Source organism: Balaenoptera physalus (assembly GCF_965194825.1).
Source record: "Balaenoptera physalus genome assembly, chromosome: 5".
Classification (NCBI taxonomy): domain Eukaryota; kingdom Metazoa; phylum Chordata; class Mammalia; order Artiodactyla; family Balaenopteridae; genus Balaenoptera; species Balaenoptera physalus.
The window spans coordinates 149086577-149111183 of NC_138884.1; the positions used below are offsets into that span (position 1 = coordinate 149086577).

At 47.5% G+C, this 24607-nt stretch overlaps 2 protein-coding genes across 4 annotated transcripts in view; one reads left to right on the forward strand and one right to left on the reverse strand.

Annotated features, from left to right (window-relative positions):
* Positions 1-24607, forward strand: part of TNIP2 (TNFAIP3 interacting protein 2) — a 68407-nt gene that overhangs the window by 42099 nt on the left and 1701 nt on the right. The window lies entirely within an intron of this gene.
* The window catches only part of FAM193A (family with sequence similarity 193 member A), a 173342-nt gene continuing 150483 nt past the window's right edge, over positions 1749-24607 (reverse strand). For all 3 annotated transcript variants that reach the window (XM_082464332.1, XM_082464331.1, XM_082464330.1), the window contains 3 exons: positions 23255-24104; positions 12677-12758; positions 1749-2498 (listed from right to left, as the gene is read on the reverse strand). In XM_082464332.1, coding sequence (XP_082320458.1) covers positions 2405-2498; positions 12677-12758; positions 23255-24104 — 1026 coding nt within the window. In that variant the 3' untranslated portion in view covers positions 1749-2404. The remainder of the gene's footprint in view (positions 2499-12676; positions 12759-23254; positions 24105-24607) is intronic.

A 24607-nucleotide genomic window follows, 5' to 3' on the forward strand; every position in this document is an offset into this window, starting at 1 on the left:
ATGGGATTTCCAGGGAACTCGGGAAGCACGTTCCCAGCAAGGAGAGAGGCCGGGAGGCCTGAGGGGCCAAGCGTGCAGACTCGGAACCAGGGGTGGACGGCAGGCCCACGTGCGGGGCGGGGCGGGGTGGGAGGCAGCTGGGGCCCCTCAGGAGCCGCGTGTGGTGCGGTGGGTGGTGCTCAGTGCTGGGGCACACAGGGCGCCCCTCACCACGGCTCACCTCACAGCGGGGAACCTGTAGGTCTCAGCAGCCAGCACGGCCCACAGGGCAGACGAGGAAGCGGAGGCCTACAGGTGGCTCGGCCCCCGCACAGCCTCAAGACTGTTCGCCGGGAGAACAGGGATGGGCACAGGTGGGTCTCGGGGCCTGAGCGGGCAGCTCCCCTTAGGGGTCCAGCCTGGACTCGTCCCAGGGTTTGCTCCCTGGCCCTGCCTGTGCTCTCACCAAGTGCCCGGCCTCAGCCAGTGGGGGATGAGCCCAGCCCTGGGCTTGGGGTCCCGGGGGAACGTGGGGGAGGGGGGAATCTCTGCCCCTCCCGAGGACACCCTCTGGCACAGTCACGGCCCGGCCTCAGTTTCTTCCTTTGCTGGATCACCCCATCACCCAGAAAAACGAGCCGGCCTCTTGACCCCAAAGCCCCTCTGCCTGCTGCCCCTCCCCTGCTCTCCTGTAAACCAGCTTCCACTGGGTGCCGGCCAAGGTCACCTCAGCATCAGAGCCACGTGGCCAGTCTCTCCCTGCCCCACGTGGCCTCCAGGCTGCCCTCATCCTCACCTGCTCTTGATGCCTGGTTCCGGGGCTCGAACCCTGGTCCCATCTACACAGGTTCATGAACATTTCACCGGGCGCCTGATGGGCAGTGCAGACCGGACCCCTCCAGGGAGCGCAGCCCATCCTTCCCAGTACTCAGACCACAGCCTTGCGGTCCTCTTTGCCCCCTCTCATCCTCCTACCTGCATCCCGTCTGTCGGGAAGCCCTGTGGGTCCAGCCATCAGAATAATTCCGCAGGCCAGTCCCACTCACCCTCTCTCAGGCTAAGAGCCAGGCCGGGCACGGTCTCCACACAGAAGCGGGCCCTCGCCGCTCCCCCTTCACGCAGGGACAAGCCACATCCTCGTGTGTGCACAGCAGCAGCTCTACCAAGAGGCTGGGAGCAGTGGGAGCTACGGAGGGTCCTAGGGGGCGAGTGGAAGCTAGGCTGCAGCCAGGCGGCAGCGCCACGCCCGCTTTCTGCAGACTGGTGACAGAGCTCAGAACAAAGGGACCACGCGGGGATTCCTCTCGTTCACTTTAAATACTATTAGCACACTGCTGCCAGCTTATACCCAATTAAATACTTGTGGTTCTTCACTGCCGTGTTGGAGATCATCCTCCCCCCACCCCCGAGACTGGGTGGGGGCACCTGCCTACAAGGCCACATGGAAGCCCAGCCCACTCCCCACTCCCCTCTGCTGGGCCCCCCCAGCCCCTTCTCCACACCCCTGCTGTCCTCTTGGCACTTACCACTGTGGACCACCGACAGCGCTGAGTCCCTGGCTGGGCTCTGTCCTGGGCATGCGAAGGCCCGGGTGACCTGCTGGATGGAGGATGGTGAGGGCACCAGGAATCGAGAGCCGCCGCCGCCACCGGCGACCCTAGAGGTGCTCCAGGGCCGGGGCCCGGGGTCCCCTCGGGGGCACAGCCATCAGCTCTCCCGCCCCCTCCCCGCCGCAGCCCATCACAAAGCAACCAGACGAGGCCTCCTGCTGTACTAATGTATTCCATCTTTCAAAAAGAAAGACATGATTTTAATATTACTTAACAATATGTTAAAAAAGTAGCCAGGCAGGCCTCCGTGTTAATACAGCCGAACACTCTAACAGACTTGACGGTGTGAGTACTGGGTGGTGTTTTGTTTTTGAACTTTCTCATTCTGCAAGGGATCTTACACAAGCTGGCTACAAGTCAGGGGGATCAGACACGGACAGCGCGACGTGTACACTCTTAAACAGTAGATTGTGGAGGAGAACGGAGAGCCCTGCCCTGCCCGGCCGCCTCGGGTGGGACGCAGGGCACAGAGAGCTGAGCGCAGCGGCACCCCGGCAGGACAGATGGCGGGACAGGGCGAGACACAGAGGCAACGGGCCACGTGGGGATGAGAACCCGTCCGGCCGCGGCCCAGGCCTCCGAGGCCGCGGCGGTGGAGAAGGTGGCAGAGCTACTGTTCCGATCCAACGGCAGAGCTACGGTCAAGGCGGCTCACTCACAGACTACACGCACACGAGCTAACAATGCGGGTCGAGCAGCAAGTTCTCGGTCGGGAGGGGGCTCGGGTGCGGCGGCCCACCCGCACAGCCCGGGGCAGGCACGGCAGCTCCGGGCCCGGCCCACCGCCCGCGCGTCCCTCTCCAGGCGGTCCTTGTTCAGTGGGCAGCAAAGGTGGCTTTTTTCAAGCTGAAATTGGACCAGTTGATGGACAGTCTCTGTCGGGTCTGCCTAGCGGAATCCAAACAGAACCTGCGAAGAAAGGAAGCCAACGGTCACGGGAGGAAGAGGCCCACACCCGGGATGCAGCCGGCGAAGCCCAGCACCGTCCGGGGTTCAGTGTGCGGGACCCCGCTGGCGTCCACCGTCTCCCCACGCCTTGCTGCCGGAGGAACGGGGCCCCACCTTCAGGACGCTGGCCAGCACCCTGGACACCTCTGGGGCTTTGTGTCCTTTCCTCTCGCTCTTCAGGAAGCTGCCCGTCCCAGCCAGGCTATGCCCACGGCCACCAGCCTGCCCTCATTTATCCACAAGGTCACAGTGAGTGTGATGTGAAACGAGAGTTTGTATGAGACACAGTTACAACACTGCCCGCCCCCCTCGCCCCCGCGCCCGCCCTCAGGGGCAGGTCGAATGCACAGGAACGCCCGCAGGCCTCCAAGGCCAGTGCAGCCTCGCAGGCCGGCTCTGGAACACCACCTGCGTGCTGCCCCCTGCTCCCCAGGCAATGATGGCCGAGTTCCGTATTCAATGAAGGAAAGAACATTTTCTTTCAAAAGCCTTTACTTTTGCCTATTTCTGAAATTCTCACCCTTCCAGCACTAACGTGGGTAGCAGGAATTTGAATTAAACTAGAAAATGGTATTGTTGTCACTCGTTCAGCAGGTGAAATGAAGTGTTTTTGCTTCAGCTGTGGTTAAATCTCTGAACCAGTCGTCGGTGCTGTGTGCCTGGAGGACTGTGTCCAGGTAGACGAAGCCCCCGGCCACCCTGCCCCTCGGCGAAGGGCTGCACCGTCTCCCAGGATCCAAACTCTCTTTCCCTGGACACAGCTGGCCAACCCCAAGTCCTAGTGGTGTTACCTTTTAAACCTTCTGGAAGCTTCCACCTCCTCCTCCACTGTCTCTGCATCAGCACACGTGTGTCCCCACCCTTCACGCCGCAGCCAGAACGCTCGGAAGCACCAACCACGGCCCTGCTCCAAGCCGCTCAGAGAAGAGCTGCAGCCCAAACCAAGCAAGGTCTCCACAGGACCCAGGCGACCTGCTCTGTGTCCCCCCCCAACACTGGCTCCACTCTGGACACCACCTCCCATCAGGCCTCTGTACTGCCAACTGTGGACTGGGTCACGCATACGTACCTACACGTGTACAAAACACACGAGTACAGGTAACTATAACGCAAAAGCCTGGGTACCCACCCCCGATGTCAAGAAACCCAACACTGCCAACCCTGGGCGCCATGCTGTGCCCTCCCAAGCAGGGAGCCACCGTCCCAGCCTTTGTAATCAGCAATCCTCATGGTTCTTTGTAGTTTCACAACTCGACGGTGGTTCGTGATGATTTCTTTTTTTCTTTTTTTAACATTTAATGAATGAATGAATGAATGAATGAAGACTGTGTCAGGTCTTTGTTGCGGCACGCAGGATCTTCGTTGAGGCACGCAATCTTTTGTTGTGGCGCACGGGTTCCAGGGCACGTGGGCTCTGTAGTTGCACCGCACGGGCTCTCTAGTTGAGGCGTGCAAGCTCAGTAGTTGTGGCACGTGGGCTTAGCTGCCCCGCGGCATGTGGGATCTCAGTTCCCCGACCAGGGATCGAATCCGCGTCCCCTGCATTGGAAGGCAGATTCTTTACCCACTGGACCGCCAGGGAAGTCCCTCATGTTGATTTCTAAACACAGAGTAACAGAACTGCACTGTATGTTTTCATGTTGCTCCTTTCATTCAACAGTACGTTCATGCGATTCCTCCGCGAGGCCACAGGCGCGGTGGGACTGTTTGCTGGAGTATGTGGGACGCACAACTTGGCCGTTGCAACTTTACAAGAGCCGCCAAGCTCTTCTCCAAGGTGGTCTGACCTGACCTGCTGCTCCTCGCCCGCGGAGGGGGTCGGGCCCAGCTGCTCCCCAGTGCCAGTCGGGCTGAGGCCCCCGCGGTTAACTGGTCACAGGTTTTCTGTGACATCGACTGTTTCAGTTGCCCACTTGTCAACAGGTCTGTCTTTCCTTAATGGTCTGTAATGTTTACACATCTTGATACTAATCCTTTGTGATGTGCTGCAAATACTGTTTTCTCACTTTCTTTAAAGCAAATTGTTGATTTTAATGTAGTTTAATTTATCAATCTTTTATTTTATGGTTGGTGTTTCTAAGAAATCTTTCCCTATGCTCGAAATTAAAAGGTTTGCATATGACACTTAAAATCTTAACCCATCTGAAGGTGACCCTGAGTGTGGTGTGATGCAGGGAAAGCACACTTGCACAGCTCCGTTTATGAACACGCCTTCATTCCCACAGTGATCAGCCAACCCATCTTTTGTCATACACCAAAGCTCAGTGTTCGTACAGGCCTGTTTCTGGGCACCAATGTCACCATATTTTAATAACCAGGACTTTCCAAGTCTTTACAATGGGCAGGAAAAGGAGCCTTCCTTATTCTTCCTATTCTTCCAGGAGGATATTAGCGATCCTTTACAATTTTTTTCTTTTTTGGGTCAATGTAACACACATATAGTGGGGTGAATAGAACAAATGTATAACATAAAGAATCACTATAAAGCAAATACCGTGGATTACCAGAGTCACGCTGGGGGTGAGTCAAGCACCTGCCTCGCGCTTCCTCTCCTCAGAAGTAATCACCATTCTGGCTTTTTACGTTGATCACTTCCGTGTCTTTCTTTAAAGTCTTAACGCCTACGTACGCATCCCTGAACAACATACTTCATTTCTAAAAACACACTTTATTTAGGTATAATTTATGTCCAGCAAATTGCAGTCAGTGTAGAGCTCACAGTGCTGACAAACATATACGTCTGGGAAACCATCACCTCAACCAAGACACAGACCGTTTCCACGAAACCCCAAGTCTCCTTGCCACTCTGGCCCCAGGCAAACAGCGACCTCTTGGGTCTGTCCCCACGGATGAACCCGTGTGCTCCGGGATTTCGCGTCAGTGGCGCCTCCGCTTCTCGCACCAAGCGCGCCGCCTCTGAGGGCTGCCCACGTGCTGCAGCAGCATCCACTGGACGGACAGGGCACCGTTCTGTTTATCTGCTCATCTGTGTGGACCTCTGGGTTGACCCCAGTTTTGGGCTACAAATAAGACTTCTAGGAACATTCAGGAACGAGTCGTTGTGCAGGCATCACTCTGCTTTCTCTTGGGCTTTTGGGCAGCCCCCAGCAGTAGAGCTGCGGGACTTAATAGTAGGCATATTAAACAATGTACTTTAGTTTTGCCTAATTTTAAGTTTATATAAATTGGATATCGCGCACATTCTTGAGCATTCTGTCTCTGTTAACATTCAGTTCGTAAGATGCATCTGTGTTGCAGATTGCTCTGGTTTGTTCCTTTTTGTTGCTATAACACTTCTCCTTTGACAGTATCACAATGTGTCCATCCCAACAAGTTTTAGAAACACTGTGTTAAGTTCCACAAAACCCTTCTTGGGTTTTAAATCCACAGATAAACTTGCGGAAGCTGGAGAGCTTAAAGGTACTAATGTTTTGTTTGTTTGTTTGTTTGTTTGTTTTTTGCTGTGTAGTTCCATTTATATGAAGTTCAAAAATATGCAGAACTAACGTATGGTGAAAGATCATCTTTACTTTGGGGGTGCTGGTAATGACTGGGGACATATGAAGTAGGCTTCTGGGTGCTGATAATGCACACCTTGGCCGGGTGGTGGTTACCTGGATGTGCTCACTTTGTTAAAATTCACTGAGCTCAAAGGCACTAATTCTTCTACGAATGAACACGGAGAACCTGTGTGACCTGGGTCCTTCAAAGCTCTTCTGTGAAGTCTCATCGCCTTCTGTGCACGAGTCTTGTGCAACTCCTACTAGATTCATGGATACTGCACAGATCTTGCTGCTGTGATAAATGCTGTCTTCACGTAAACTACATTTTGGAATTACTGATGGTGTAGAGAAAAATAAATAACTTCTGTACACTTATCCTACAGCCAGGCTCTTGCTAAACTGGCCTATGTTTTCTTCCATAATTTCCTACGTAGACAATTAGATCATCTGTAAAATGAAATTTTACTTCCTCCTTTCCATGCCTTATGCCTTTAATTTCTTGTCTTACAGTGCTCGCCAGGAACCACGGTTTAGGGTTGACCAGAAGAGGAAATAAGAGGGCAGCATTTTTTTGCACGTGCTTCCACATCTTTCCCATTTTGGAAAACGTTTCATGTAGCTTTCTCTTCTCTTCTTTCTCTTCCTCTTTTGGTAAATTCCTTTTTTAAGGTTAAAGATATTTTCTTCTATTGCTTACTATTTTAAAAAAATTAGTTATAAATGGGTGCTAAGATTTTAGCAAAGGTTTTTTTCTGAACTCACTGAAATGATCACATGGCTCTTCTTTACCATGTTAATGTGCCAGATAACACTGCGGATTTCCTAACATCAGAAACTCCTTGCATTCAATCCTGGGGTAAGCCGGTTTGGTAACATGCTGCTCTTTGAAAATACTGTACACTGCTGGATTTAGCATGTGAATATTTTCGTGACGATTTTTGCACCTAATATTCATGAGAGAAACAAATGTGTCATTTCCTATTTTTTTCTGGTATTGTTTTTGGCAGATTTTGGTATCAACATTTTACTTCTCTCATAAAGTGGGGAGCACGCTCCTGTGCTGTCTCATTTCAATTCTCTGGTAGAATCTACAAGACCGAATAATCTTTCTCCGAAAGTCTTGGACAATTCTCTGTGAAACTGTCAGAATGTAGTTTTCTCACTGGGAAGACTTAGAACTGCTGCTTTACTCTAACAGTTACTGGACCATTCACGCTATTTTTCTATTGGGTTAATTTTGTGTCTTATTTAAGTTTTAAAGTTAATTGTTGTAAAGTTGCTCCCAGTCTCTGGAGTTATGTCCTCCTTTTCACTTACGTGCTCACAAAATCAAAGAAACCCTTTATATTACAGAGAATTTCAAACACACCCAAAAGCAGAGAATGGTAAAATGAACAGAGCCACCATCCAACTTTGATAATTATCAACGTTCTGTTTCTTCTTCCATCTAATTATGGTATTTTGGGTGTCTTTTTTCTACTTTTCTTGACTAGTGTCTCTCAAAGGTTTATTTATTTAATGTTTTCAAAGAACCAAATTTTGGCTTTGATGATCTTCTCTTTGTTTCCTATTTCATTATTGCTCTTATGTATTATCTCCTTTGTTTCACTTTCTTTGAGTTTATTCTATTGCTGTTTTCCTAATTTCTCAAATTAAATCCTAAACTCATTAATTTTCAGGTTTTTAACACTTAACTCCAGCATTTAAGGCTTCAGTGGAAGTGCTCCCAAAGGCAAACCTTTTCTTTTTTTTAAAATTTTCTTGAAGTACAGTTGATTTATAATGTGGTGTTAATTTCTGCTGTAGAGCAAAGTGACTCAGTTTTATATACATATGTATGTGTGTGTGTGTGTGTGTGTATGTGTATATATATATATATTCTTTTCCACTGTGGTTTATCATAGGGTATTCAATATAGTTCCCTGTGTTCTACAGTAGGACCTTAGTTGTTTATCCATTCTCTATATAATAGCTTACATCTGCTAACCCCAAACTCCCACTCCATCCCTCCCCTCCCTCCTCTGCCCCTTGGCAACCACAAGTCTGTGCTCTATGTCTGTGAGTCTGTTTCTGTTTCATAGATAAGTTCATTTGTGTCATATTTTAGATTCCACATATAAGTGATATCATATGGTATTTGTCTTTCTCTGTCTGACTGACTTGACTTAGTATGATAATCTCCAGTTGCATCCATGTTGCTGCAAATGGCATTATTTCGTTCTGTTTTATGGCTGAGTAATATTCCATCGTGTATATGTACCACATCTTCTTTATCCATTCATCTGTCGATGGACATTTAGGTTGTTTCCATGTCTTGGCTATTGTAAACAGTGCCATTACAAACATAAGGGTGCATGTATCTTTTTGAATTATAGTTTTTTCCAGATATATGCCCAGCAGTGGGATTGCTGGGTCATATGGTAGCTCTATTTTTAGTTTTTTGAGGAACCTCCATACTGCTCTCCATAGTTGCTGTACCAATTTACATTCCCACCAACAGTGTAGGAGGGGTCCCATTTCTCCACACCCATGAGCAAACCTTTTCTGCATTCCACAGGTTTTCACATGCAATATTTTCCTTATCTTTTAGTTCTATATATTTTTAAATGTCCACTGTGGTTTTGTACTTGACCCATGAGTTATTTAAACTTACATAATTCCAGATTTCCAAATATTTAGGGACTTAAAATGTACCTATTGTAAACATGCAACTTCAACATGTTGTGGTCAGAGAACACAAATTATACATCCTTCTTTGACATGTTTGAACCTTGCTTTCTGTGGCCCAGCACATATCCCATTTCTGTGGATGTCCCCGTGTGTGTAAGAACTCAGCTCTCTGTTTCTTGGATGCAGGGTTTCACCTACATCCGTTAGACTAAGCTTGCCAGTCAAGCTGTGTTGATCTTCCACATCTTCACAGGGGGGCTGGGACTGCTCAAGCCAATCAGGATGCAGAGAAATGGTCTGAGATCTCCCACCAGGATGGTGGATTTGTTTGATTCTCTGTGAAGCCCAAATTGCTTTTTGTATCTTGAGGCTATTTCATTAAGTACTTGTGTTTAAAATTCCTATTTCTTCCTGACAAATTGAACATTTTATCATTATCTAGCAAACTTCATCTATCCCTTGTGTTAAAATATACTTCGTCTGAGAGTAACAACTGTAACAGTTTCCTTTTTCCTTTCTCTTTATTTCCACCTTTCTTTTCATTATAGTTTAGGTATGTTCTTGTAAACAGTAATATATACATATGTGTGTGTGTGTAAGTGTGTGCGTATATATATATTTTAAAAATTTAACACAACCTGACAAACTACTTTTGTCTGCTTACTGCCTATCATGGTTACTGACACAACTGGACTTGTGTCTATCATCTTTTTAAAATTTGTTTGTTGTACTTTCTCTACATTTATATTTTCATCTCTTTTTGTTTTGATTTTTTTTCCTTCTACTGATTAGCAATTTATACACCCTATTTCTATTCTTTTAATGCTTGCTCTTGAAATTGTGTCCTGCCCGTTTGGCTTAAAGTCTGAATGTTAACTACCTGAACAATAGAAGGACTTCAGGATACTCAGCTCTGATTATTTCACACCTAACTGACATACTACTGCTGTTCAGTACTGGGGTTCTTTCAAACATAATGTCAGTTAGACATTTACCTAGATTTATCAGGCTGTTTTTCATTCCTTCCTGTGTATGTTAGAGTGATCTTCTGAGGTCAATTTCCTTTTTCTTTTCTTTCTTCTTTTTTTTTGGGGGGCCATGCTGCGCAGCTTGCAAGATCTTAATTCCCCGACCAGGGATCAAACCCATGCCTCCTGCAGTGGAAGCATGGAATCCTAACCACTGGACCACCAGGGAATTCCCGATTTCCTTTTTCTTAAAGTATAATTTTAGATGTTTCCTTTTAAAACAGGTCTCTTTGTAGCAAGCTCCTACAGTTTTTCTTTATTATGGGAAAGAACAGTTTTGTGGGATACATAATTATAGACTGACAATCTTCTTTCAACACTGTAAAATAAATATTACTCCATGGTCTCTGGTTTCATATGCTATGTCTAGAAATGGATTTTTGTTTATCCTACTGGTATATGTTGTGCTTTTGAATTTGTAGATTCAAATTTCCCACTAGTTCTGCAAAATCCTCAGGCATCATATCTCTTTAAATCCTGCTTTTCTGTGGTCTCCATTCTCTCTCAGAGGGGCTTCCATTAGATGTATGTCAGACTTAGCCACTCTTCCGTGTCTCTTCAGCCCTCTTTCACATTTTCTATTTTCCTTGTATCTTGGTGCATTCTGGGTACATTTTCCAGATATATCTTCCAGTTCATTAATTCCCTCTTCGGCAGTGTCTAATCTGTTTATCAGCTATCTATCTATTGAGGTCTTGACTTTAATAATTCTATTTTTCATTTCTAGATTTTTACTGTTGTTCCTAGGTCTTGGGTGTTTGATAATCTTTGTTTATAAGGTCATGCATGATTTTAAGGTGTGTGAACCCTGCAGGTCTACCTTGGGAAAATATTCCTCCAAAGCTTTGCCTACATCCAAGAAATGCCCCTATTCTATCCCCTGCTCCCCAGAATCCAGCTTCAGGGCAAACTGTGTTAATAATTCAAGTAATTGGGCTTCCCTGGTGGTGCAGTGGTTGGGAATCCGCCTGCCAATGCAGGGAACACGGGTTCGAGCCCTGGTCCGGGAGGATCCCACATGCCGCGGAGCAACTAAGCCCGTGTGCCGCAACTACTGAGCCTGCGCTCTAGAGCCCACGAGCCACAACTACTGAAGCCTGTGTGCCACAACTACTGAAGCCCGCGTGCCTAGAGCCTGTGCTCTGCAACAAGAGAAGCCACCACAATGAGAAGCCTGCGCCCCGCAACAAAGAGTAGCCCCCGCTCACTGCAACTAGAGAAAGCCTGCGGGCAGCAGCAAAGACCCAATGCAGCCAAAAATTAAATAAATGAATAAATAAATTTAAAAAAAATAATAATAATTCAAGTAATTTAGGGACCTCCCTGGTGGTGCAGGGGTTAAGAATTCTCCTTCCAATGCAGGGGATGTGGGTTTGATCCCTGGTTGGGGAGCTAGATCCCACATGCCGCGGGGCAACTAAGCCCACACGCTCTAGAGCCTATGCACCACAACTAGAGAGACTGCGTGCGACAACTACTGAGCCTGTGTGCTGCAACAATAGATCCTGCATGCCACAACGAAGATCCTGTGTGCCGCAACTAAGACCCGACACAGCCAAATAAATAAATAAATAAGTCAGTAAGTAAATAAATACATATTAAAAAAAAAAAAATTGGGGACTTCCTTGGTGGTCCAGTGGTTAAGAATCCACCTTCCAATGCAGGAGATGCGGGTTCAATCCCTGGTTGGAGAGCTAAGATCCTACATGCTGCGGGGCAACTAAGCCCACATGCCACAACTACTGAGCCCCCACATACCACAACTAGAGAGAAGCCCGTGCTCCACAATGAAGAGCCCACTCACTACAACAAAGATCCCGCAGGCCGCAACTAAGACCCAACGCAGCCAAATCCATCAATCGATCAATTTAAAAAAACAATTCAAGCTGGTACCTGCCAGCTACAGATTCTTTTGGACTTCGTACAAACACATTCATATCATCTGAGAATGACAATTCCACTTCTTCATTCGAATCCTTATCCCTTTGTTTCTTTTTATTTCTTTAGAAATAGAAGTTGTGATAAGGGGCATCATTGTTATCATTTTTTTAATCTCAAGGAATGGCTTGTAATGTTTCACCATGACGTATATAACATTTACTGATTTTATGGATTCCCTTCACCATGTTTAGGAGAGGCCCTTCTCATCCTAGTTAAGGGTTTTTACTATGAACGCTTAACTTTAGCAAATGCTGTACCATCTGCTAAGATTTAAAAATACACACACACACACACACATTATAAATATATATAATTTTAAGAAACATTTAGAATTTTACAATACTTCAGATATGAATTGATGACCTTTTATACTGCAAACTGCTCTTGTGAGTGTCTGTGTATATGTGTGCGTGCTTTCTGAAACAAAGAGATTAAAGTACTTCCAAAGAAAGAACAAAGCACTTTAAAGAAAAATTTTCTTGCCATGAGTCACGTAGTAGATATTATTGAACATATTATGACAAATATTATTAAACATGTACTGATAAAGTCTGTGTATCAGGAAACCTGAATAAATTATCCAAAATGTTACTTTCCTCCTTAAAAGCATGCCATATCACTGTGTTCCAATGCCAGCACATACAAAGATCAGCTGGGAGGCTTGTGAGAACACGGATGTTGGGTCCCAAGTTCCTAGGCGATGCTGCTGGTCCAGGACCACTCTGAGATATGCTGCCATAAACCAGGCTTTACACACACGGGAAGGGAGAAGTGAGTGAAGTGTGGGAGTGTGGGCGAGAAGGCTAGTGCGTGTGTGCTCGGGGTGTGGGTGGGATGTACATGGCAGGCCTTCACGTGCTAGAATGCTACAAAGGAGCCGGGCTGCTTGGCTAGCTGACACAACTTCTGTCCAAGACAAGCGGCCGTGCTATGTGGGAGGGTCATGCATGGGAACCACGAAACCATCCTTTTTTCGGACCACACTCTTAACAATTACCTTTTGAAATATTCCACTTCCCTCTCTGTCTCGTCCATGTCCACACTGTCTAGGTCGATATCTTTAGGCAGAAAGACATCATCTGTAAGATGAAAGAAAAGAGGCAAGTCAACTAAACAGCAGACCATCTTAGTGGGACAGAGCAAAGCATTTGGTTTTACTTAATTTCAACAAGTTCACAAACTAAAAATCTTTTCTAAAATGAGATTTTGTATGGGACTTTCCAGGCGGTCCAGTGGTTAAGACTCCGTGTTTCCAATGCAGGGGACGTGGGTTCCATCCCTGCTCGGGGAACTAAGATCCCATGTGCCGCGAGGTGTGGCCAAAAAAAAAAAAAAAAAAAGTGACAACTTGTCTAATAAAATTTTTTTAAAAATTAAAAAAGAAAAATGAGATTCTGCAAATGGCCACAGGTGGGCAGACCTCGCTCATGCACTTGGGAACATCCAGATCACCTCGAATTAGCGAACTCCTGTGCTGAGTGAAGGAACCACTGCTTCCGGCCCGGGAGAAGAGACATACCTGCTGCCGCCACCGGGAGAGCCCTTGAGAAGACAGAGGCTGTCTGCCCCAAGGCCCCGCTGGAGGGAGGGCGGGGGGGTGGGGGGAGCAGGGGCACGGCTGTCAACAGACGCCACAGACGTGTCTGTACCCAGGACCCAGATGTCAGCCTCTGGAGGAAGACGGCTCTTCTAGGCATTCAGTTTATCCAAGCAACATCCAGAGACTTCATCAAAAAGCTTTTCTGGTTGTCCCTACCAAACGCAAGGCTATATTTCATTTTGCAGTTGAACAACCCTCTTTGAAAATAGGCTACAGCAGGGAGACGACTGATGAGGGAGCCTCGGCGCCTCTGAGGGTTTTAATTCTCTCTTCTGCTCTGCCCACCCTGTTTGGTACCTGCCAGGCGCTCAGAGGCTCCATCCGTGCACACCTGGGTGCTGGGGGGCGCTGGCGGTGTACACACAGCACCCGGCTCCACCCACGGACGAGTGCAGACCACCGACAGTGCTCTGTTAAAGCCAGTCTCCATTCCCTGTCCCCACCTTAGCATGGGACAATTTTTCGGAATCTTCAGTAAAGGACCCCCTTTCCTCCCATCACTGGGCATGTGCACAGCAGCGTAATGAAGGTGCGGTTTACCTGCATACCAGCAGCTAACACTGCTGAAGACTCCCAGCGCCGTGCGGAGTGCCTTCACATCCAGCTCACGGCAACGCCGTGGCCACCGAGCAGCCCCCGCATGCCCCCCTGCATGACCACGGCCCCTCCCGCACAGACAGCTCGCAGTGGCCTGGGTCTTCCTCGACTCCGCCCCCCGCCGCTGTATCCCTGTGGTTTCAGCCACACCTGGATACCAACACCACCAAACCACCCCCGCTCCAGACCTCCTTCATGAGCGGCTCGTCCATAAAGCCACCTCCTCTGTACATCCACCCTTCAGGCAGCTGACCCCCAACGCGGGCAAAGCTGCAGCCGTTGTGATCTACTGCAGCCGCTCCCTTTCTGACAGTGATCTAGAAATGATCCTCCCCCCCACCCCCTTCCTCACACTCGTGTCCCACCTGTCGCCCCTGTCACCATGCTGGGCACGTTCCTCGTCAACAGTTGTAGACGCCTGTCTCCATCCCATTGCTGCTGCTTCTGGTCTGCCCCCCCCCCGCCCCTGCCCAAGCTCCCTGGTCCAGGCCGCCAGCCCGCACGAGTCACCCTCACAACACGCTCCTTCCCAGCCACTGAGACCGTTCATCGGGCCTCCGCTGCACACCTACCACAGGCATCTCCTGGAGGCCCACTGGCTGACCCTGGTCAAGGAAACAGTGATGCACGAGGAAAGGCGAGGTGGGCCAGGAGTGTTTACAAATGTAAGGAAGGTAAAGTCTTAGAAAGGCCGAACTCAAGTTATTCCATAAAGAAGTTCTAGAAGAGGAGTTGCTTCAACCACAGAAGCAAACACAGAGCAGACACGCCTGCTGGGAGCGCTCTCATTATAAAGTGATTTCTAATACTCTTCTAATTAGAACTGATAACCGGTATTGAAAATCTTGGCATAAGAAAAAAATGGGATGGAACTATAACAAGATCCAGTATCAGACAAACATTTTTCACAACAAAACTTATTAACCAGGCTGGCAAGAAAGAGCGACCTGAAGAGTTTCACACCCGCCAGGCTGTCTGTTCACTGTTCAGACCCCAGGCTGGCAAGACAGAGTGACCTGAAGAGTTTCACACCCGCCAGGCTGTCTGTTCACTGTTCAGACCACAGGAAACAGTCTGCTTCGCCAGAGCTTGGAGGACTCTGTGCCCGACCCCTACTTGAGGACATGTGCCTGGGAACACTGCTACACGAGGACCAACACGGGTACCTAATGTATTCACGTGCAAACCTACAAATACTATGCACTCTGACAAAGCAGAAACAAATGCAGCTGAAAAATGGGAAGAGAGAGGACAGCAAAAGAGGGCAGAGTAGAAAAAACAGCGTCAGCGCACGGCTGTCTCCCAGGCAGTTAAGTGGTGCCACAGGCCCCCATCTGGAGCAGGGATGGGGCACTAGAGGTATAAGTGCAGGGGCAGCAGCGGTACAAAGTCACAAACGTTCCTAAACACCAAGAATATATAGAAAGAAAGGCAAACATCTCACACAGAGAGACAATCAGTGAATATAAAATATAAAATAGAGGACTTCCCTGGTGGCACAGTGGCTAACATGCCACGCTCCCAATGCAGGGGGCCCAGGTTTGATCCCTGGTCAGGGAACTAGATCCCGCATGCATGCCGCAACTAAGAGTGCTCACGCCACAACTAAGGAGCCCACAGGCCACAACTAAGACCCAGTGCAGCCACCAAAAAAAAAAAAATACACACAGACACACACACACACACACATACATATATGTATGTATTAAAAAATTGATCTAATAATTACAAAATAATGTCACGGTTGTGCTATCAATACATGGAAACGGGCTCACCTCACCTGTAGATAAGACTGTCAATGTGGCTCACACAGCAGGACTGAGGTGTCTCGGCTGCATGCAAGGGAATGACCTAAAACCACGTGACTCAGGCCAGAAATGAAGGGATGAGGACAACAGTGCCCCACCAGTCAAACAGAAACAGAGAGAAGGGGTAGCAATCACCATCTTAGACAAAGAATTCAAGCCAAAAGTGTGAAACACAACAAAAAGGACATTTTTAAACAATAAAAACCACAATTCAATATAAGAAATTAGTTAGGAATATGTACCAAGTAACAAAGAAACCACCTTTATAAAGCAAAACTACAGGAAATGCAAGAAAACACAGAAACTCAATAATAAATAACAGAATATATGTCAGGAGGACAAAAAACAAGTAAGGATACAGAAGACCTAAACCTAAACCTAACTCAAAGATATATCATGGATATAAATATATATTTAGTTTAATACCATGATGACAGAGAAAATACACTTGAATCTCAAGTGAACACAGAGCAGTCACAAAAACTAGTCACAAAGAAAATACCAGTAAGTTTCATGAGGCAGAAATATTACAAACAATACTCTTGGATCACAGTGTACAAAACCTAGAAATTATTAACATAAACAAGGCTCTCCCACCTGGAAACCTAAAAGCCAGCTATTAAACTATTGGGTGAAAGGGGAAAAGAAAACCACATGGAAATTACTGAATTTCTAAAGAAGAAACCAAACGGAAACATTATCATACACTGTGGGATATAATTAAAGGAATGATCAGAGAAAATTCAAGGCGCTAAATACTGTGATCAGTAAAAATGAAGGAATGAAAAGAAATGAACTCAATTCCCAAATCAAAAAGTTAGAAAGAACAATGAAATAAAACAAAAGGAAGCACAGGAAAAAAAGATAAAAGTAGAAATTTATGAGGCAGAGAAAAAAACAACAGTATACCTAATTGATAAATCAAGAGCCTGGCTTTTGAAAATATTATATAGATAAACTATTAACTTTAACTAACTGAGTCAAATAGAATAGGGAGAAACAAAGCACAAACATACAAAATAAGAAATGACAAGAGGAAAATAACCACTGAAAGAAATTTTTTAAAAAGTATGTACTTTGCAGACATCTATGTAAATAAGCTGGAAAACTGGCTGAAAAGATAATTTACTACGGAAATACAGTTTAGCAAAATTAACCTCAGTGAAGAAAGAAATACTTAAACAGACCAATTAGCATAGAGGACAGAGAGAATACCATCAGGAAACTACCCCACAAAAAAGCACCGGGTCCGGGGGCTGCACAGAAGATTCCTATCAAATCATTAGAGCCTAAATAGTCCCAATGGAAGGCGAATTGCTCTAGAATACTGAAAATGAAAAACAAACAAAAAAAGCTTCCTAATTCTTTATGAAGTATAACAGGTCTAAGAAGAAAAATTATGTTTAATCTCCGTAGATACTAGAAAACCTTTGACAAAATTCAACACTCATTCCTGATAAAGTACTCAAGAAAAATAGGAATTGGGCTTCCCTGGTGACGCAGTGGTTGAGAGTCTGCCTGCCAATGCAGGGGACACGGGTTCGGGCCCTGGTCTGGGAGGATGCCACATGCCGCGGAACAGCTGGGCCCGTGAGCCACAACTACTGAGCCTGCGCGTCTGGAGCCTGTGCTCCACAACAAGAGAAGCCGCAATAGTGAGAGGCCCGCGCACTGCGATGAAGAGTGGCCCCCGCTTGCCACAACTAGAGAAAGCCCTTGCACAGAAACGAAGACCCAACACAGCCATAAATAAATAAATTAATTAATTATAAAAAAATAGGAATTGTTGGATATCTTCTTAACATGATAAAATATATAAACCTTACCCTAAAGCCAGAATCTTAATGTAGAAACACCAGACGTTTCCATTAAGTTCAAGAATGATGCAATTAAACAAGAGAAAACAAGAAGCATAAGAATTGGAAAAGGAGAAGTAAAGCTTTCTCTATCTGCAGATAGATAATAGAGTACCTGGAAAACCCCAGAGAATCAACAGTAAGACTCAAACAATGAAATAATCTACTAAGGTAGGAGATATAAAGTTAACATACAGAAAGCAATAGCTGTTATATACACAAACGACCAGTTAGAGGAGCACTATTCAATAGAAATACAACATGAGCCACATACATAATTTAAGATTTTGTAGTAGCCACATTGAAAAAAGTAAAAAGAAACAAGTGAAATTAATTTTAGTAATATATACTTTATTTAATTAAATATGTCCAAAAGATTATCATTTCAATATGTAATCAATGTAAAAAATTATACTGGGACTTCCCCGGTGGCGCAATGGTTAAGAATCTACCTGCCACGGAAGACCTAAACAGACATTTCTCCAAAGTAGACATACAGATGGCCAACAAACACATGAAGAGATGGTCAACGTCACTAATCATTAGAGAAATGCAAATCAAAACCACAATGAGGTACCAACTCACACCGGTCAGAATGGCCGTCATCAAAAAATCTACAAACAGTAAATGCTGGAGAGGGTGTGGAGAAAAGGGAACCCTCCCGCACTGTACGTGGGAATGTAAATTGATACAGCCACTATGGAGAACAGTATGGAGGTTCCTTAAAAAAACTAAAAATAGAACTACCATACAACCCAGCAGTCCAGTCCCACTACTGGGCATATACCCAGAGAAAACCATAATTCAAAAAGACACATGGGGCTTCCCGGGTGGCGCAGTGGTTGAGAATCTGCCTGCCAATGCAGGGGACACGGGTTCGAACCCTGGTCTGGGAGGATCCCACATGCCGCGGAGCAACTAGGCCCGTGAGCCACAATTGCTGAGCCTGCGCGTCTGGAGCCTGTGCTCTACAACGAGAGAGGCCGCAATAGTGAGAGGCCTGCGCACCGCGATGAAGAGCGGCCCCCGCTTGCCGCGACTGGAGAAGGCCCTCGCACAGAAACGAAGACCCAACACAGCCATAAATAAATAAATAAATAAAATTTAAATTAAAAAAAAAAAAAAAAAAAGACACATGTACCACAACGTTCATTGCAGCACTATTTACAATAACCAGGACATGGAAGCAACCTAAATGTCCACTGACAGATGAATGGATAAAGAAGATGTGGCACACATATACAGTGGAATATTAGCCATAAAAAGGAACGAAACTGAGGTATTTGTAATGAGGTGGATGGACCTAGAGTCTGTCATACAGAGTGAAGTAAGTCAGAAAGAGAAAAACAAATACCGTGTGCTAACGCACATACATGGAATCTAAAAAAACGGCACTGATGAGCGTAGGGGGCAGGGCAACCATAAAGACGCAGACGCAGAGAAGGGACTTGAGGACACGGTGGGGCGGGGGAAGCTGGGGTGAAGTGAGAGATCAGCACTGACATATATACGCTGCCAGACGTAAGACAGCTAGTGGGAAGCTGCCGCATAGCACAGGGAGATCAGCTTGATGCTTGGTGATGACCTAGAGGGGTGGGATAGGGAGGGTGGCTCAAGAGGGAGGGGATATATGGATACGTATAGCTGATTCACTTTGTTGTACAGCAGAAACTAACAGCATTGTAAAGTGATTATACTCCAATAAAGATATTAAAAAAAAAAAAAAAGAAAGGAATCCAATGCAGGGGACTCGGGTTCGATCCCTGGTCCAGGAAGATCCCACATGCCATGGAGCAACTAAGCCTGTGTGCCACAATTACTGAGCCTGTGCGCTGTAACTACTGAAGCCCGCATGCCTAGAGCCCGTGCTCTGCCACAAGAGAAGCCACCGCAATGAGAAGTCCGCGCACCGCAGTGAAGAGTAGCCCCCGCTCGCCTGAACTAGAGAAAGCCCACGCAGCAATGAAGACCCAGTGCAGCGCCCACCCCCCCGCCCCAAAAAATATATACTGAGTTATTTTACATTCCTTTTTTTTTCATACTAGGTTTTCAAAATCTGGTTATGTTTTTTACATTCACAACTCCCTCAATGTGCACCTTCCACAGTTCGGTGCTCAGGGGTGACATGTGACTGGCTACTGCACCAGACGGACAGAGTTAGAAGGTATGATTGTAGAAAACACCCCGTTAAAATTAAAAGCAAGGAAGATTAAATACTTAGGAATAAGCTCAATAAGAAATGTGAAAAACCTATTAGAGAAAATTTAAAACGTTCCTAAAAGACATAAAGTAGACTTGAACAAATGGAAAAACTCCCCTTGTTCTTGGGAAGGACGAACAACATCATAGACACCAATTCTCACTAAATTATCTTATAAATTTAATGCAATACGAATAAAGATACCAACAAGGTTTTTTTTTTTTTTTTTTAAGGGAGCTAGGCACACTGATATCAAAGTTCTTATGGGAATACAAACATGAAAGAATAGCCAGGAAAACACTGAAAAAGGCTATGAGGAGAGAAGAGCCCTGTAAGTCATTAAAATGTACAGAACCTCTAAAGTAGCTAACTCAATGCAATAATGGCGTGTGAATGAACACAGAGGAAAGGAAGAGAAATTCCAGAACAGACCTGAGGACACACGGTGTAGCACACGGTAGCATCCTGAGTCACTGGGGCAAGATGAGCTTTTTAATAACTGGTGTTGAGACAACCGGTTAACTATTTGTAAAAGATAAAGCTGGATTCATGCATCACACGATACAAAAGAATAAACTCCAAATAAATGTATCAGGGAGCTAAGTGAAAAAAGTGAAACCACGCTAATACTAGAAAAAAAGTTGGGCACATTCCTCCTTAACCTTCGTGTTAGTACAAACAATTATATCTAACAATTATTTAAAATCCAGAGGCAATAAAAAAATCAATGAACTGACTGTAAAGTAAAAAAGAAAACTTGTGCACGGCTAAAAAGCATTGTAAACATAGTCAAAGGCAACAAGCTGGGGGAATATCTGTAGCATGCGATGCAGTTAAAAGGCTAATATCCCCAATTCATAAAGAACTCTTAAAAAATGGAAGGAAAAGACCAAAAACCCAATTAAAAATGAGAAAAAGGTATGAATAGAAAATTCACAAAAGAAATATAGAAACAGCCCTTAAAAATATGACCTCACAGTAATTAGAGAAAAATGCGTATGAAAACTACAGGAATAAGTGCGCCTAACAGATGGGCTCAAGTTACAAAGCCTGACAACACTCTCTTGGTGAGGCTGTGGCCAAACAGGGGCTCGACGGGGTGGGAGTGCAATGCAGGGTTCAGAGGACCAGGCCACATCAACAAGCCCTGTCTGCACTGACCTCTGACCCAGCACTCCCGCAGAAACACGGACGCAGAGCACCTGCGCTCCACCCCGCTGTGTGTCATTACAAACCCCGAGAGCGGGGCAGTGTCCAGCGGAGCCCACTCAGCACCTGAAACCACAAGGAAGAGCTGCGGACGCACATGGAGGGCCTTCAGAATACAGGATGTGGGGGAAAAGCCACGGGGAAAGGCATCTCTAACATGCCAACCTTTTGTGTAAAAAACAGAAAAGCAAATAAGAAACTAAGTAGGAATGGGATAGGGAAAAAGAAATCAAGATTAAGGAGGGGAAACAAAACAAAATAGATACAATCAGAAACAAAGGAAGCCGGCTGCATTTCCTAGGAGTCCCCGTGGCTGTACTAACTGTGCCGCACTAGGTCCTCTGGGGGGAAGAGACCTACCAACCCTCAGGCTACAGAAAGGAACCCTGAACAGACACCAAGGGCAGGTGCGCCGACCGGTCTCCCTCCGCGGTGGGAGCAGGCAATTCTGAAACCACCCCGTGTGCCCCCCAAGGACCGCAAGGACGGAGACACACTGTGGACCGCGGGGAGTGGGCTGCAGGGAGCGCAGTGGCACCGGAGCCGGACTGCAGTTGTCAGGGTGGTTCTTACTGCAGAGATTAGATACCGAAAGACACAGATGTTGGGGGGGGGGGGGCACGAGGAACGCACACGTGCCCACGCACACACACACGCTCCCCCTCCTAGGCCCTGTCAACCACACACCAGCAGCACCCAGGTCTGGGTCTCAGAGCCGGGACATCTAACTGTGCACAGAAGTGCTCAAAGCACAACGGGGCGCAGGGGCCACGCGGAGGGGGCTCCCAGCGACTGAATGTGGGGGCATCGAAATGAACAGTGTTTTAGTAAAGGACTTGTAACCTAGAGTGTAAAGAAAGAATCCACGAACCCGCCCTTATATAAGTAATGAAGTAAATGAAAAAATACACGGGGAAGGAGAGCTCTTCCTGTAGAACGCTGAGTAAGAAATGGAGAAGGAATAACATCAGAAAAGTCACCATGATGTAGGCAAACAGCTCAGTAATAATCCCCTTGGGCAGTAACTGTCGTCGACCGATGCTAAAAGTAGTGGACGAATGTCTGATACGGCATAAGGGACTCGTCTCCCCATGAGACACTCCGGGTGAGCACAGGTCAGGTGTCAGCCTGGCAGAGGAGAGACGGGCCGACCACACGCACCACGGCCCAGGAGGAGAGTTACCACCACCGGGCAGCGTGCCTCCTGACGGCAGGGCACCCACCAACACGGACCCATCACCCCCAAGGCGCTGCCGCCAACGCTGCGTAATCTGAACCTGGCTGTGAAGAAACGGCACCAAACTGAAATTACTCTAGATAGTCATTTACTCTAAAAAAATGGATGGGTCACACTCTCTAGAGATGTCAGGTTGTGAGAAAGTGAGGAACTGACGCATTAAAGGAAATTAAAGAGATATGACATGTGACCCTGGTTTGGATCCTGTGTCAGGAGAAAACAACTTTGTTTCCTAGGACATTAAAGGGATGAACGGAGAAACATGAATAAGCCTACAGCTAGGTAACAGTCTTGTGTCAGTGTTAATTTCTTGATTTTAACAACTACACTGCACTCCCTGCAGCCCCCTCCCCGCGGTCCACAGTGTGTCTCCTTCCTTGCGGTCCTGGGGGGGCACACGGCGTGGTTTCAGAATTGCCTGCTCCCACCGTGGTGGGAGACCGGCCGGCGCACTTGCCCTCGGTGTCTGTTCAGGGTTCCTTTCTCTAGCCTGAGGGTTGGTAGGTCTCTTCCCCCCAGAGGACCTAGTGCGGCACATTTAGTACAGCCACGGCGACTCCTGGGAAATGCAGCCGGCTTCGTTTCCGACTGTATCCATTTTGTTTTGTTTAGTTGTTAAAATCAACAACTACATCGTGCCCCCCCCCCCATCTGTATCTTGCTGTATCTAATCTCTTGTTTTGAGGAAACACACACAGCAGTATTTCAGGGTAAAAGGGCACCATGTCTGAAAGCACTCTCATTTGGTTCAGAAAAGTAACCGAGAGGGAGAGACAGGACAAAGCAAGTGTGGTGACATGCTGGGCTGGACGGGAGTATGTGGGAGTCCTTCGTACTCTTTCCTGCAGCGTGGGGGAAGTCTAAAATTACTTCAAGGTAAACAAATATAACAACAATGCCTACGTGTCCCTCATTGTTGGCGAAGAGGCCACACAAAGCACGAAGCCCCGACACAGACGGCAGCGTCCACCTCCGTGAGGGACGGACCCTGAGAGGCACCCGACCCAGCGCCCTCCTCGGCCCGAGATGCCCCAGCCACACACACGCCCCGTTCTGCTCTGCATTTACCGATTGAACTGCTGCCTCTGTCTCCCTTCTTCTTCTTGCTTTTCTTGCTCTTGCCCTTGGGCTGCGGAGAGTCTGCTGGCGCCGGCTTGCCGCCCTGCAGGTGCTCGCTGGGCGCGGCGGGCTCCGCGGGGCCCGGGCTCGGCTTCTCCTCCCGGACGTGGTTCAGCTGCTTTCTGTTGTTGTTGTTGCTGTTGACTTTCCTCTCCTCCCTCCTGTGCTCTGCCAGGGGCATGAGGTCAAGCACTCTGGCCTTTGACTCAGCCTGGGGCCGGGGCCGGGGCTGGGCCTCTGAGGCTCTGGGGGGCTCCAAGGGCTTCCTCGCCGGCTCACTGCCCGCTTTACTGGTCTGCTTCAGCTTCTGTTTGCTGCTTCTCTCTTTGTGGTGATGCATCATGTCCAGGAGGAAGGACAGCGGCTCCTGCTGCTTCCCGTTGACCCCTTTGGGCAGAAGGAGCTTGGAGTCCCTGGCGGCCGCGGGCTCGGTGGTGTCCCCGTCGGCCCCCGGCCCCGGCCCCGTCTCTCTGTGGTCCATGTGTCTGGAGGGGGAGCGAGATGAGGTTTCTGGGTCTTCGGTCGGCTCCAGTGAGCCGTTGTGGATGTTGTCAGAGTTGGGCGCGGACTCCGTGGCTGCCTGGAAACTCCTAGCAAGCATGTCCAACTTGGGACAGTCTTTACTTGGCCTCTCCTTCTTCTTCTTTTTCACGGCTCTCAGCTTCTGAAGCTCCTGGAGCCGCTGAAGCTCCTCTTTGAGCCGCTCCTCCTCCTCCTCCTCCCGCCGCCGCTCCTCCTCTCGGAGGTGCAGGTGCTCCCGGGCCCGGGCTTCTGCTTCAAGGCGTGCTTTCTCTTCCAGCTGCCGATGTGAAAGGAAAAGGCAACTTAGGACAACAGTAAGTGCTCGAAAAAGTAAGACACACACACAAAAATGAGATAAAAGCTGAATCGTGTGATAAGAATAGAAACCCTGAAAGGGGTTGTAATAGGTCAAAAGCTTAAAACACACCTCCATCAAAGCAGGGGGTGGTAGTCAACAAAAAATTCCTTAGAGCCTTTGCCCTAGCCCTGGGCACAGAGGGCAAGGTCAGAGCAGCTGCCGTGCTCCTGCCCCGCGTGGGCTCTCCCGTCTGTGCGCGGCGGGCGGGGGATAAACCGGACAAGAATGAGACTGATCACGAGGCAGCAGTTACACAGCCGCACCGGTGCCGCCAGAACCTTTCCAGGCGGGGAATGCCGCTGATGCGTTCACGTGGGGCAAAGCAACGTTCAAGAAAAAGTGTGATGAAAAGCTTGAAATTTCTTTTTCCCACCTTAGCAGGTAAAATTCCCAATATATTTTCACTAGTGTGACAGAACAAA